This window comes from Myxine glutinosa, chromosome 12, assembly GCF_964187855.1.
Source record: "Myxine glutinosa chromosome 12, kmMyxGlut1.1, whole genome shotgun sequence".
Lineage (NCBI taxonomy): Eukaryota > Metazoa > Chordata > Myxini > Myxiniformes > Myxinidae > Myxine > Myxine glutinosa.
This window is the reverse complement of record NC_136272.1, coordinates 65,704,277-65,721,036: the sequence shown is the minus strand read 5'-3', so window position 1 is coordinate 65,721,036 and position 16,760 is coordinate 65,704,277. Positions and strand designations below refer to the sequence as shown.

General features: G+C 43.2%; 1 protein-coding gene across 14 annotated transcripts in view; it reads right to left on the bottom strand.

Annotated features, from left to right (window-relative positions):
• Positions 1-16,760, bottom strand: part of LOC137437491 (tensin-3-like) — a 376,468-nt gene that overhangs the window by 177,509 nt on the left and 182,199 nt on the right. For 11 of the 14 annotated variants that reach the window (XM_078766921.1, XM_078766912.1, XM_078766914.1 and 8 more), the window contains exons 2-7: positions 6,241-6,352; positions 5,919-5,956; positions 5,341-5,379; positions 2,228-2,260; positions 1,989-2,038; positions 1,620-1,788 (exon numbers count right to left, since the gene is read on the bottom strand). In XM_078766921.1, the coding sequence (XP_078623047.1) occupies positions 1,620-1,788; positions 1,989-2,038; positions 2,228-2,260; positions 5,341-5,379; positions 5,919-5,956; positions 6,241-6,352 (441 nt within the window). Of the gene's footprint in view, positions 1-1,619; positions 1,817-1,988; positions 2,039-2,227; positions 2,261-5,340; positions 5,380-5,918; positions 5,957-6,240; positions 6,353-16,760 lie in introns of those variants that run through there. The other 3 variants (XM_078766918.1, XM_078766923.1, XM_078766916.1) reach the window with 2 other exon arrangements.

Below are 16,760 nucleotides of genomic sequence, written 5' to 3'. Positions count from 1 at the left end.
CATCATCTGGCACATTATGTCAGACCCCCTTCTCTGCCAGTTCACTACTGGAGCATCATCGATCATGGGATTCCAGGAGGCCCTTTCGAGGCCACTAGTTTGCACTGTTTGTGCCATCTGGAACGCTCCTTGTTTATCTGCAAAATTGTCCGAAGCCCCTCGCCCTCTCTATATTTTACTGCGGAACAATCATCTGCAACACCCCCATCCTGATTATATTTTTTCAACTACTTTCTTTGCTTTATTCACCTGGAGGACTCCCTCTTGGTTTTTGGGGTTAATCCTTCCCTTGTCATATTAATAAAATAAAATAACAGTAAAAAGGTAACCATGGACAGGTTATGAACGCCGATGGGTTCGTATGAAGAGTGCTACATAGATATTTCATATTACTATTTATTCATTATTTATCACAAATTTTATTTACATCGAGCTTGCTCAGAAAACCTAACGCTCACTGAAAATTGTTTTTGATGTAATTACTGAGCTTGAACGACCAGATACAGAGCCGACTCTGGGGACGAAGAAACACGAGTGGCTAATCTTACTATAATTCACCAAATGTCTGTCCGTCCGTCCATCCGTCCATTCCCAGGTACCGCAAAATGGGCTGAACAGATCGCAACGATACTTTCGGTGGGTAATCCTGGAACCCCCTGGAGTAAAATAGGCTATATTGTTTTTCCATTTTCAGCTTTGGTCTCCAGCATTTTAATGTTTGGGCTCCAGCCTAACGTTATTTTCTCGGGTACCACACAAACGGCTGCACCAATCGCAACCTGAAGAATGAAAACAAACAGTTTAAAAATAATTACCTCGGACAAAGACCTTTTATAAGGTCATGGGTTGAATCCCTGCTTGAGAGAATGCCAACCCCCTCCCCGCCATTACGGTCGTCTCTCCAACTTACAATCCCACGAGATATGCAGAAAGGACGACCTAAAGCCAATTATTTTCTTTTTGATTCTTATATAAACATCATTAAAAGTAAATAATGACCTCGGCCAAAGTTCAAACGACGTGAGTTTCATCTCTGCATGAGAGAATTCCACATAGCTATTTGGGCGGTGTATAAACTGATAGATCGCTGTCTCCATCGATCCTGCCAAGGCCGTAACACCTATCGGCTCAAAATCCTTTTAACTGTTGACTTGGTAGTTTTTACAATGAAGGAAACATTAGCAATGTTGTTAAAAGTTTATTTTTTATATTAATGCTATTTAATTTGTGATTGGAGTTATGTTGTTTAGAATGAAAAAAGATATCGAGTTCAAGTAAATGACGACATGCTGTGATGGTTTCTACTTTCCAAACGTGAATTTCACGGATCGCCATATGCAGATTCGCCACGGCCCCACGATCGATGTTTCTATACGTGAACGTACCCGTTTGTTTTCGAACAGGTACGTTTTTCTTGTAAGTGCTTCACGAACTTGCTGTCCATTTCTGACGTGCGACTGAAGGTGCTACAGGAATGTGGAATTTATTGGTTTCATGCTTTAACATTCGCCGTATCTGCATTGCCTGTTTGCTTCTGGCCTCCCACCCGTGCGTAGCATGGGTACCTCACTAGTGCATGTAATGTGTCAATGTACGAGGGTTTGAGACAACACACTCACCAGGTAGTTGTCATTGTGCTTGTATGTCAGCATCCGCTCAACTTCCTTAAGAGCCCCCGCGAAGCTTGACTCGGCCATGGTCGATGGGAAGGAAACAGAGATGATGCGTTCGGTGATGTACGTGAGATCCGTCTCGCTGCCCCCAGCCATAATCTGCTCAAGCGCCGTGCTGGAGGACAGTGTCGTTCGGGCTAGACCTCGACAGCAAACAAATGAAATCTCAGGCTCGATACGGCTTGCTAGGCCATTGGCATAACGCTGACCACTACAATTCCCTCAGGAAAACTCTAGGCCTAGAAATTGATCTGGGCCCTTCTAACCAACAACCGAATGTTATGCCAATGTCGGAGGCAGGGAAGGGGCACTTACTAAGAGAAGCGCCTCGATCCAAGGGAGCCTTTTGGAGACTTCGGCGATACCTGTTGGTAGGTAAGAGGCTCAAAGGTGTATGATTGCAGTTAGAAGACTTGATACATCAAAGGTCATTTAGAAACTCGAAGTGAGTAAGAAATACGTGAGTAAGAACATGCATGAAACTTCAAGTCTGCTCAACACAGTTAAAGGCCTAGTGAGACCGTCTATGTGACGTGATGAAATTCTCGCCTTACCGATGAGTCTGGACTCTTTTGAGATACGCTTGCCTGAAATAAAGAAAGAAACACCAACCTGTTAGGGTTAGGAAAGGAAACTCGCCACAAGGGGAAAACCATTCGGTTCACAAGTTCATGCGTGTCACAATCATAGAACTCCTACACAACGCAGGCTATTTTGAGAGGGTAACGGACATTGTAAAGAAAAAGCAAAAAAACTCCCCAAACAAGTGGAGATGGTGACAACACGTGATACAAGGTAATAATACACTTTAAAAAACACATTTGGCCAAAATGTTAGGAGAGAAAAGCAAATAATTTACTTTGCTTAAGGACAAATAGGCCTGTTTGTGTGCCAACAATCACCTGTGCTGGCAAATGTAGGAATGCACGTGACCCGCACAAAATCGTATGCACGTGCAGGTACGTATGAACATGAAACGCATAATCCAGATGCATGTGAGCACTACATGGGTAATTTATGATCCAGGTACATGTGAGCACTACTTGGTGCGTGCAGGTGTGAGGTTAGTACTTCTGAAATACGTGAGTATGGTGTGTGCGAGCACATATGGGCCTGCCTGTACGCACATTATGTGCGTGGTGTTCCATGTTGGCATGTTGGCAAATGTCCATGATCAGAACGTGCGAATGTCCATGATGATCCATGATCCCATGATCAGACTAAAAATGACCTCCATAACATTTACATTTGCCTATTATTGTCAGCTGACCGTTGTCGTCATATTACCTGTAATATACATACATATAAGGCCCTCCATGAGCCATTGAGCCATAGACGGTTTCAAAAATAATGAAACAAATAAATCGGTGAATAAAACCCAAGGTCTGAATCGAGAATATTACGTCGGAGCATAAATAAACACGTCTTGGGCTTTTTCACTCGAGCACCATTTCCGTCCCATACGGTTCAGATTAATGGCACGGACGAGGAAAGCACGTGGTTTCCGGGCAGAGAGGCATTTACACTGCAGCCTGTCTGGCTCAGCAATTCCCCGTGCGTTTTCAAGTTCCAACGGCTTATGTTTTCTGTATTAAACATGAAACTTTACAACGTTACCAGACCACCGTTATTATCCACGGTTTGTCGATTAGAACACTTTTAGTTCACCGTTATACTTATAATCCCGCACGAAGATTTCAACAGGAGCAAAAGTGCTTTAAGTTTTTGTTTCAAACTTTTGATGAAAATCATCATTGGTTAAAACCACTCCAGGAGCATCCCCAATCCCCAACCCTTATTGGCTCTTCTTCGATCTACGAGAGCCCAAGCTATAGCAAGTCATTCCAAAATCGGTTTGGATAGAGCATTAAGCCAGCTGTGTTGTCCACTAGGCTCCACTTATGGGTACACTAAGGTGACTACGAGATGTAGGTGACCAAGAAGGACTCCGCACGGTGGCAGTCGTGACATCAAATTCATCAAATAAGTAGATTTAACAATTCTTCAGCATCTCCAAAACGCTGCAGGGCAGCACTCCTTCCAAAACTATGGAACAACTACATCAGGTGTTACATGAGCCAACTACACCACATGCCCTACAATCTGAGATAACCTATTTGTTCCCACCTGAACCCTTAGCAGATGATCGTCCGACATTCAAATCCCATAATAGCATTGCTGATTCGTCCGTCTTCTACTTTAATTTGGGATGTAATTGGGATTTTGGGATGCATGTCGAAGTGTAAAAGGGATTCCATACCCTGTAAAAACACTTTGTGACGAGTAAAGCGCTCGGTGGTCTGAAAGAACAGAGAGCGGCTCCGTAAGCAATTGGTTCACCATGTGTGTGGATTTGTAAGGTTTGCAAAGATACGAACAAGAACAAGACACTTTCCATACTGGAAAAGCAAGCAAGTGTAGAAAATCTGGGTTTCAAAACGTTTTTTTTTTTGGTAGCAAGGAATGTCCATCTATTATGGGTACCAGCCGCCCAATGAGATTTAAGCAGACTCGGTGGCGTAATGGTTTGAGCGTCTGCTCTGAGTCTGGGAGGTCGGTGGTTTGAACTCCGTCGAGTTCTACCAAACGCTAAAAATGGTACTTTATGCTTAATGACTCGGCACTTAAAAAGGATAGAGCATGGACAAGCAGCCATAGGTTGGCAACCATTGCATGAGCTTTATGGTCTCCTCCACCATTGTAGTTCCTTGGAAAGGAACTAATTTCATATTGTCTGTAGTACTTGCAGCAGCTGTTCGTCCCAAGTCAATAATGGGTAGAACAGAACGGACATTTTGAAAAAAAACATACCAAAAAACACACTGCATACCTCCATCAGGATGAACAATTTACGTCTTGTATCCCACTGATAAGATGGGTCTGCATCCGGAACTTCACAAAAATATAATCAATTCGTCCTTGGCACACACCCAACCTGTCCAACAAGTTCTGTCCAAATCCGTCCACAAATTTTTGAGATATCCTGCTATGTATCATTTTTGGCCCGACCTCTCAATAGTGAAGAATCACTTAAAAAAATTAAATAATTCTCATATCCGAATCCATATTCAGATCTTCACCAAAATTGAATCTATTCTTCCTTGTCACACACACAACCTGTCCAACAAGTTTCATCCATATCCATCCACAACTTTTTGAGATATCCTGCGATGTATTGTTTTTGGCCATATCTCCCAATAGTGAAGAATCACTCAAACAAATTAAATAATTCTCATATCCGAATACATATTCATATCTTCACCAAAATCGAATCTATTTGTCTTTGTCACACACCCAACCTGTCCACCAAGTTCTATCCAAATCCATCCACAAATTTTTGAGATATCCTGCTATGTATCATTTTTGGCCCTATCTCCCAATAGTGAAGAATCACTCAAACAAATTAAATAATTCTCATATCCGAATACATATTCATATCTTCACCAAAATCTAAACAATTTGTCCATGTCGCACACCCAACCTGTCCACCAAATTTCGTCCAAATCCGTCCACAACTTTTTCAGATATCCTGCTCACAGTTGGACAGACAGACAGGGGTGAACTCATAACCTCCGTCCACATTCGTTAATAATAAACTCCTCTTAACAAATCTACTGGTTAATCTCATCGGGGAAATCGTGTTTTGACATGCATGTTCCAAACGTACCTGGTCATGGTTCAACGGAGGAATGCATTTCATGTTGGCCTTCACAAAGAGAACATACAGAGCAGAAGTTTAAAAACAATGGAACTCTGTCAAAAGCATTTGCTGAACGATTCACAGTTTGACGTTTCACGTGACACGTTACAGGTTGTTGTTTTTTGCGCACAAAGTCGAGGCTCGTGGAAGAGCCGGAGCACAGAACGGATCAGGATGCAACGGAATGAAAGGAACGGTAGAAAGAGAAGGAGGAAATGGAAATGATGGAGATGTGGGTTTGATGGGGGTAGAAAAGATCATGGTTTGAATTGGGGATGATCTGACATGGTGGTGAACAGGTGTCTTAACGACCTGGAGGGAAGAATGACATGGGAGGTAATGTGGAAGTTGATCACACAGGTGGGAAGAACGAGCATCAACCTTCAGCGGAACACGGTCCTCGGGAGATTGCGGAATAAAAACAAAAGCTGGCAGTACTGGTTCCAGGGATACCACCGCTACAGACAAGCTACCAATGTTTAATGGTTTCGTTCATGAAACAACAACAATTTGAGCTTTTTGCAAAAAGAGGATTTTTTTTTTACCTTTGCTGCACATTTCTTGTGACACGGAATCTTGCATACTGTCAGAAACAAACGGAACACACCGATAAACACCTTGCACAATTACATTTGCGCAAAGCATATACTATTGTGACTGTGAGTCGGTGCAACATCTTCAAATAACTTGTTATCCAATGATATGTTGTATCGTATATCTGGAGAGACGGAGAAATAACGGATGGTAAAGGGGGCTGCTGGGTTGAGGGCTGATTAAAGACTCACAAAATGCATCCGTGAACTGTCGGAAGTTATCAAATCCATTCAACAATTCAGCTTAGAGAGTGCTCGCGAGTTCGATGCTCACCTTTGCAACCGCTACCTTGGCCAGAGATCGTTTGCTGACAGACACTGCAGTTCCTAAAGTGCTTGAATGTCTTTGTTTTGAAGACGTGTGTGATGGGAGAGTCCGCTTCATCCTGCGTGGGAGACAAGGATGACACCTCTATCAGGGCCGATGTCATGCTATGCTTGCGATGAGAAGGGTCATGTGACGGCCAAACCCACAAAACACCAGTGCTTGCAAATGATGGCTAGGAGCCACCCTAACATGGTAGGCCAGTCTTCATTTAAGAGGCCGAACCCACAAAACATCAGTGCTTGCCCTGATGGCTTGGAGCCACCCTAACATGGTAAGCCAGTCTTCATTTAAGAGGCCGAACCCACAAAACATCAGTGCTTGCCCTGATGGCTTGGAGCCACCCTAACATGGTAGGCCAGTCTTCCTTTAAGAGGCCGAACCCACAAAACATCAGTGCTTGCCCTGATGGTTTGGATCCACCCTAACATGGTAAGCCAGTCTTCATTTAAGAGGCCGAACCCACAAAACACCAGTGTTTGCCCTGATTCTTTGGAGCCACCCTAACATGAGGTAGGCCAGTCTTCATTTAAGAGGCCGAACCCACAAAACACCAGTGCTTGCCCTGATGGTTTGGAACCACCCTAACATGGTAGGCCAGTCCTCATTTAAGAGGCCGAACCCACAAAACACTAGTGCTTGCCCTGATGGTTTGGAGCCACCCGAACATGAGGTAGGCCAGTCTTCATTTAAGAGGCCGAACCCACAAAACACCAGTGCTTGCCCTGATGGTTTGGAACCACCCTAACATGGTAGGCCAGTCCTCATTTAAGAGGCCGAACCCACAAAACACTAGTGCTTGCCCTGATGGTTTGGAGCCACCCGAACATGAGGTAGGCCAGTCTTCATTTAAAAGAACCTCTGGTGTTACCTAGTACAACTTAAACCTGTGTTCTTTTGGCAATAATAGCGGTATCGTTTTGGGTCGAGGCAGCGTGTATTTATATATTTAATTCCGCTTTTATGACATCAAATCAAAACGACATCAGTTTTCTCAATAGGCAAGCGCACATTCCACAAAATAACTCGTTGGACTCTGGCGAGTTGAGTTTGGATGAGTGTGCAAAGCAGAACACAGAAAAACTCTGAAAGGCCAAAGACTTTTTGAGTTCTGTACTGTATACATGTTTTAGAGAGTTACACACTCATACAAATCACATGCGTATGTTGTTAAACAGCCTGGACCAGCATCCCCTATCACAGTATGGCCGTGGTGGTAGCTTCCTGAGCATCATGTAGGGTGGGCAGCAGTCGGATACAGAATGCACCGGAACCCACAACCAAAATTGTGAAAATAATCTAACAATGAAAAAAACAAAATCTTTCATTAAAGGGGGTTCCAGCAGCAAATGAAACGCACTCGGGATACTGACGGAAAACCGCTAGAGACTCAGCTTGCAACATGAACACAGCAGGAAAATGTTGGGATAAGTGCAAGTTCCAGCAGGCTTAAATGCTCAAAATACCAGCAATCCATGGAATACTTGCCAAAAGCAAAAAAATCCATAAAATCCTCAAACCCGTTTGAGAGTGGCTTGTTCGAGTGCCATTGCTAAACACTTCTTCACTACCATCGATCAAAAGGCCCAATCTCTCAATGGTGCAATGAGCGGAGCAGGGCGTCCGTCAAGGTACCCGCCATGCCATCGGGGGCCCCATCGGGGGCCCCACGAATTCACTGTGTCACCTGCGTCTCATGTCCCTGTAAATAATCGTGACTGCTCCTTTTTGCTTGTGTGTGTAAATAATAAATCCCGTTACTCTTCTGTACGTCTTCTTCCTCTTTGCATTCGGTCGCTTTAGAGTTTTCCCGATTGAGTAGCTGTGGCGCGATACGGCCAACGTTTGGGTTGAATCGGGTTTGAGTCGGGGAATAAATCCACACGTTGAGCCACGGGCAGAAAGTCCAACACAGCGAGAATAACAAAAAAATGGGGGAGGCGATAAACTCTCATTCCAAGATAAATTGCACAGTAGTTTAGGAAGCGCATTTTAAGCCTTCAGGAAGCCGTGTCCTGAGGCAGCAATTTCCAAAACTTTCCAACAATCTGTGCAGGAAATCCACATTACAGGCACAGGATAATCATGGGAGTGGTCACAAGACACGCAAATACACACACACAGTGCTGTGCGATTCATGCACATGCCACGCATCACCCTTGTGAACCGCGCTCCCTACCCTCCCTAACCCTCGAAAAAAGTCTGGGAAAAACAAAAACAAGTAGTTGCACAGAAACTGGGCAACAACAGAAAAATGTGTACGTGGACTAAGACGAGTCATACCAAAGACTTAAGAATGGTCCGTGCTGCTTTCTTGCTTGACGCTCAGCATTTGAAAGGATAGAGCACAGACAAACAATTCTGGGAAGGCAATGACAAACCATCCAATGCTCTGCAAAGAGTCTGGTACATCAAAAAAACGAGGTAACGGGACATTGGACAAACAAATCCTTCATGAGCGAGCGAGACCCTCTTCCTGCCCCGTTCTCGTAACAATGAAACAATCGGCCGACGCTTTTACAATGGGATGGAATCGAAAAGATTAAATAAAGTCACTTGGGCAAAAATAGGTTCAGAAAAGCTGTGCAAGGGTCCGTCCCGTTTCTGAGAAAAGGTTCCCCTGTCCCATGTGAGAACCGCCGTGCAAACAGTCCTATCTTTTTGTTGCTCCGTCTTTGCACAGGCAAGATTGAGCAACAACAGATGGCGTTGCCAAAGCATTTTTCGTCCTCAACAAGTATGTGCCCCCTATGACATCTGCACCCCCAACGGCTCCCTTTAGCAAACCCAGGCCCACCCTGCGCGGAGCCCCTACATATACGCATGTGTTAAGCAAGGCCGAGCATGATGGAAGCCTCGGATGCACCTGCCCGGAAACGTGGGAACGATGGCGTGAAGTAGGCCTCGGGGTTCAGCAATGTCCACATGATCCTATCAGACATGGCGATCCCAAGACCGAACTGAAAGTCAAACGGCATGTGATCATAATGCAGACGTCGTATCGTTATTGCAAATAAATAAATAAACAGGACAGTTTTTCCATTATGTCCCTTATGATTCCCCCTCCCAATCTGCAATAAAAAAAAACAAATCCATGGTCATGTCATAGCTGGAATAGCAAGTTTAGGATGCTGCGACTTGGTTTGGTCTCAGAAACATCAACTGTGTAAGGTTTCCAGCAATCACCGATAAATGCACCTTGTGGAAACGCAGTGGACCCAAGCACAACCACGTCAATGACCTAGGCCTCCTGTCGTGGAAGTGCAGGAATAAAAACGCAGGTAACACAGAGACACGAGGGCAGAAAGAACGACCGAGCTAACGTTTCCTGGAAAGGATTTCATGGACTATAGGGCATGTCAAACCTGCCAGACACATCTAAAGCCCTTACTCCTTATGCAAAAACCTTGCGCAGGAATGTCTCCGATCCAGGACAGGTTTAAAAAGAGAAGTGAACTTCTTTTCTTCCTTTTCCTCCAAGAAAACCCAAGAATAGCCCCTGGTGGTTCGTGGACAACAGAACCGGTGAAATTCAGAGAGCGCAGCATTAGGCTGAGTGTGTGGGCATGTTTATATCCACATGGAATGTTCTCATGGTGGGACAAGCCACAGCAAGGAGGTGCTTGGAACTGCACTTGTAATTCTCATACAAAAATGTAGAGCCAGGGGTGTGCCTCTTTATGCTCCCAGAGGTAATGGATGCAGTGCAGGATGACCTGCGGACGGGAAACTGCAGACCTAAAAGCCACCAAGGGCACAGTCAAACGCGTGAGCACCAGGAAGATTGGAGTTCTCTATCTTTGGAAGAGCTTTGTATTTGCTCTTTCAAAATTTGCTTTTGGAATTTTTTTGGAATTTTTGAAAAATTTGGAAGAGCTTTGGAAGAGACTCGTATGAAGATAAAGGGAGCAACCAAAGGTGGTAAAATTGGAGAAAGTGAGCCATTGAAGGAGAGGGAGAGAAGAGGTTGGTGTCGTGGCACCGAAGAACACAACACACAACATGAAGAAAAGACAAGGTGAAAGCAAAAGTTCAACAAACATCAGATTGTTGAACAAGAGTGAAAAAGAAGTGGGAAGAAAAACAATTCCGTATTACCGGAGATATGCTGAAGATGGTAATGGGTTTTCAGGGAATTTTTTTTTTTTTTTTTTAGTGAGCATATTGCTAAATCCGGGAAACATATGATCGGCCCAAAGGGAGAAAGAAAGTCAAATAAAAATGGCATGGCTTGCCATTTAATGCCAATATAAACAGAAAGACAAAGGGGGCAGGAGTAAGGTGGCGATGACCTCACAGTCACCCCCTTTCTATACCCACCGCACCCTCCCCATAGCCTCTGCCTCCCACGGCCTCCAAGGCTGTCCTCTTAAAATATGTATGTGTAAGCACATCCCTAAACTCCCCACCTTACACTTTCACTTCGCATGATTTACAGAACGCAGCTGTGCGGAACACAAGGCAAAGAGGGAAAACAGCTGGACCAGACAGTACATACAACAAAGGAGGTCTTCCTGTTTTGTGACACCGGTACTTACACCACTCACGTCAAACAAGCGCTCACCAATGGCAAGTACCCCACCGTGTACACGAGCATCACAACGTACCGTACGTGTAAACACAGTGAACTTGCTGCACCGCCGACATCAAGGAAACCTGGCACAGGGCATGGGAAAAGTTTTCCAATTAAAGTTTTATGGTTTGGTCACGTGGTCTTAAAAAAGGGTGATCATCTCCATGAATGGGTCCACGACAGAGTCAAAAGATTATGTGCAGACCTTGTTATTGAGTATTGATATGGTTCAGAATCCCCGAAACACCATAATATATCAAGTACCAAAACTTCGACTTTGAAATATCTATCTCAGGATAATGGAGAAACTTGTACGTAAATCATGTGCGGGCCAAGGACATCAGAAGATAACTCCATACTTTCCCACCAATAAGGACGTCGGGAAGCAATGGAAAAATGAAGACAGTGTATGGGATTTCCAGACAGACAGGACAAGCAGATGATTTTAACAGCAGTTCGAGAAGAGCACCCATGGTGCCGTTTTACCACACTCGGCGCTTGAGGTGCAATGGTTAGAACATCTGCTCCGAATCGGGTCCAATCGAGGGTCTTACCAAAGACCTTTGAACACGGTACTCGCTGCTTCCTCGCTCGAGGCTCAGCATTTTTACTGAAGGACAGAGCACGGACGAACAAGCGTACGTTGGCAACCATTGTGCAGACTTGATGGGCCGAAAGGTGCAATTCCAGATGCTCCTGCGGTCCTGCGTCCCTTGTGAAGGAACACGTGAGGGAAACCCGACGCAGTCGCCGCACCAGGAATCGATGTAAACACAGGTAGAACTTTTGGATGCATCACGAGCAACGCTCCGCACATTGAGGTGATACACCTGTTTAATTTGGCTACATCCAGAGTGTTGTGTCCACTTGAGGTTGGTGTCGTAAAAAAGGGACGAAACTGCATTGTCGAGGATTCGATAATTTGATAACCAACACAGATACATCCATTTGATAACTAACATGGATACATCCTGGTGATAACAAACATGGATACATCCATTTGATAACTAACATGCATACATCCTGGTGATAACAAACATGGATACATCCTGGTGATAACAAACATGGATACATCCTGGTGATAACAAACATGGATACATCCTGGTGATAACCAACACAGATACATCCATTTGATAACTAACATGCATACATCCTGGTGATAACAAACATGGATACATCCATTTGATAACTAACATGCATACATCCTGGTGATAACAAACATGGATACATCCTGGTGATAACAAACATGGATACATCCTGGTGATAACAAACATGGATACATCCTGGTGATAACAAACATGGATACATCCTGGTGATAACCAACATGGATACATCCTGGTGATAACAAACATGGATACATCCTGGTGATAACAAACATGGATACATCCTGGTGATAACCAACATGGATACATCCTGGTGATAACAAACATGGATACATCCTGGTGATAACAAACATGGATACATCCTGGTGATAACAAACATGGATACATCCTGGTGATAACAAACATGGATACATCCTGGTGATAACAAACATGGATACATCCTGGTGATAACCAACATGCATACATCCTGGTGATAACAAACATGGATACATCCTGGTGATAACAAACATGGATACATCCTGGTGATAACAAACATGCATACATCCTGGTGATAACAAACATGGATACATCCTGGTGATAACAAACATGGATACATCCTGGTGGTAACGAACATGGATGCATCCTGGTGATAACCAACATGGATACATCCTGGTGATAACGAACATGGATACATCCGGGTGATAACGAACATGGATACATCCTGGTGATAACAAACATGGATACATCCTGGTGGTAACCAACATGGATACATCCTGGTGATAACCAACCTGGATACATCCTGGTGATAACCAACATGGATACATCCTGGTGATAACAAACATGGATACATCCTGGTGATAACGAACATGGATACATCCGGGTGATAACGAACATGGATACATCCTGGTGATAACAAACATGGATACATCCTGGTGATAACCAACATGCATACATCCTGGTGATAACAAACATGGGTACATCCTGGAGATAACCAACATGGATACATCCTGGTGATAACCAACATGCATACATCCTGGTGATAACCAACATGGATACATCCTGGAGATAACCAATATGGATACATCCTGGTGATAACAAACATGGGTACATCCTGGTGATAACCAACACAGATACATCCTGGTGATAACCAACATGGATACATCCATTTGATAACTAACATGGATACATCCTGGTGATAACTAACATGGATACATCCTGGTGATAACCAACATGGATACATCCTGGTGATAACAAACATGGATACATCCTGGTGATAACCAACATGGATACATCCTGGTGATAACTAACATGGATACATCCTGGTGATAACAAACATGGATACATCCTGGTGATAACTAACATGGATACATCCTGGTGATAACTAACATGGATACATCCTGGTGATAACAAACATGGATACATCCTGGTGATAACCAACACAGATACATCCATTTGATAACTAACATGCATACATCCTGGTGATAACAAACATGGATACATCCATTTGATAACTAACATGCATACATCCTGGTGATAACAAACATGGATACATCCTGGTGATAACAAACATGGATACATCCTGGTGATAACAAACATGGATACATCCTGGTGATAACCAACATGCATACATCCTGGTGATAACAAACATGGATACATCCTGGTGATAACAAACATGGATACATCCTGGTGATAACAAACATGCATACATCCTGGTGATAACAAACATGGATACATCCTGGTGATAACAAACATGGATACATCCTGGTGGTAACGAACATGGATGCATCCTGGTGATAACCAACATGGATACATCCTGGTGATAACGAACATGGATACATCCGGGTGATAACGAACATGGATACATCCTGGTGATAACAAACATGGATACATCCTGGTGGTAACCAACATGGATACATCCTGGTGATAACCAACCTGGATACATCCTGGTGATAACCAACATGGATACATCCTGGTGATAACGAACATGGATACATCCTGGTGATAACGAACATGGATACATCCGGGTGATAACGAACATGGATACATCCTGGTGATAACAAACATGGATACATCCTGGTGATAACCAACATGCATACATCCTGGTGATAACAAACATGGGTACATCCTGGAGATAACCAACATGGATACATCCTGGTGATAACCAACATGCATACATCCTGGTGATAACCAACATGGATACATCCTGGAGATAACCAATATGGATACATCCTGGTGATAACAAACATGGGTACATCCTGGTGATAACCAACACAGATACATCCTGGTGATAACCAACATGGATACATCCATTTGATAACTAACATGGATACATCCTGGTGATAACTAACATGGATACATCCTGGTGATAACCAACATGGATACATCCTGGTGATAACAAACATGGATACATCCTGGTGATAACCAACATGGATACATCCTGGTGATAACTAACATGGATACATCCTGGTGATAACAAACATGGATACATCCTGGTGATAACTAACATGGATACATCCTGGTGATAACTAACATGGATACATCCTGGTGATAACCAACATGCATACATCCTGGTGATAACCAACATGGATACATCCTGGTGATAACCAACATGGATACATCCTGGTGATAACCAACATGGATACATCCTGCTGATAACCAACATGGATACATCCTGGTGATAACCAACATGGATACATCCTGGTGATAACCAACATGGATACATCCTGGTGATAACCAACATGGATACATCCTGGTGATAACCAACATGGATACATCCTGGTGATAACCAACATGGATACATCCTGGTGATAACCAACATGGATACATCCTGGTGATAACCAACATGGATACATGCTCGTGAAAACCAACATGGATACATCCTGGTGATAACCAAAATGGATACATCCTGGTGATAACCAACATGGATACATCCTGGTGATAACCAACATGGAAACATCCATTTGATAACGAACATGGATACATCCTGGTGATAACCAACATGGATACATCCTGGTGATAACAAACATGGATTCATCCTGGTGATAACCAACATGGATACATTCTGGTGATAACCAACATGGATACATCCTGGTGATAACCAACATGGATACATCCTGGTGATAACCAACATGTATACATCCTGGTGATAACCAACATGGATACATCCTGGTGATAACCAACATGGATACATCCATTTGATAACTAACATGCATACATCCTGGTGATAACAAACATGGATACATCCTGGTGATAACCAACATGGATACATCCTGGTGATAACCAACATGGATACATCCTGGTGATAACCAACATGGATACATCCTGGTGATAACCAACATGGATACATCCATTTGATAACTAACATGGATACATCCTGGTGAAAACAAACATGTATACATCCTGGTGATAACCAACATGGATACATCCTGGTGATAACCAACATGGATACATCCTGGTGATAACCAACATGGATACATCCTGGTGATAACCAACATGGATACATCCTGGTGATAACCAACATGGATACATCCTGGTGATAACCAACATGGATACATCCTGGTGATAACCAACATGGATACATCTTGGTGATAACCAACATGGACACATCCTGGTGATAACCAACATGGATACATCCTGGTGATAACCAACATGGATACATCCTGGTGATAACCAACATGGATACATCGATTTGATAACCAACATGGATACATCGTTTTGATAACTATCATGGATACATCCTGGTGATAACCAACATGGATACATCCTTGTGAAAACTAACATGGATACATCCTGGTGATAACAAACATGGATACATCCTGGTGATAACTAACATGGATACATCCATTAGGTAACCAGCACAGATACATCCATTTGATAACTAACATGGATACATCCTGGTGATAACAAACATTGATACATCCTGGTGATAACCAACATGGATACATCCTGGTGATAACTAACATTGATACATCCTGGTGATAACCAACATGGATACATCCATAAGGTAACCAACACATATACATACAGTTGATAACTAACATGGATACATCCTGGTGATAACCAACACAGATACATCCTGGTGATAACCAACATGGATACATCCATTTGATAACTAACATGGATACATCCTTGTGATAACTAACATGGATACATCCTGGTGATAACCAACATGGATACATCCTGGTGATAACCAACATGGATACATCCATTTGATAACTAACATGGATACATCCTGGTGATAACCAACATGGATACATCCTTCTGCTAACCAACATGGATACATCCTTCTGATAACCAACATGGATACATCCTGGTGCTAACCAACATGAATACATCCATTTGATAACTAACATGGGTACATCCTGGTGATAACCAACATGGAAACATCCTGGTGATAACCAACATGGATACATCCTTCTGATAACCAACATGGATACATCCTGGTGATAACCAACATGGATACATCCTGGTGATAACCAACATGGATACATCCTTCTGATAACCAACATGGATACATCCTGGTGATAACCAACATGGATACATCCTTGTGATAACTAACATGGATACATCCTTGTGATAACTAACATGGATACATCCTGGTGATAACCAACTTGGATACATCCTTCTGATAACCAACATGGATACATCCTGGTGATAACCAACATGGATACATCCTGGTGATAACCAACATGGATACATCCTGGTGATAACCAACATGGATACATCCTGGTGATAACCAACACAGATACATCCTTCTGATAACCAACATGGGTACATCCTGGTGATAACTAACATTGATACATCCTGGTGATAAC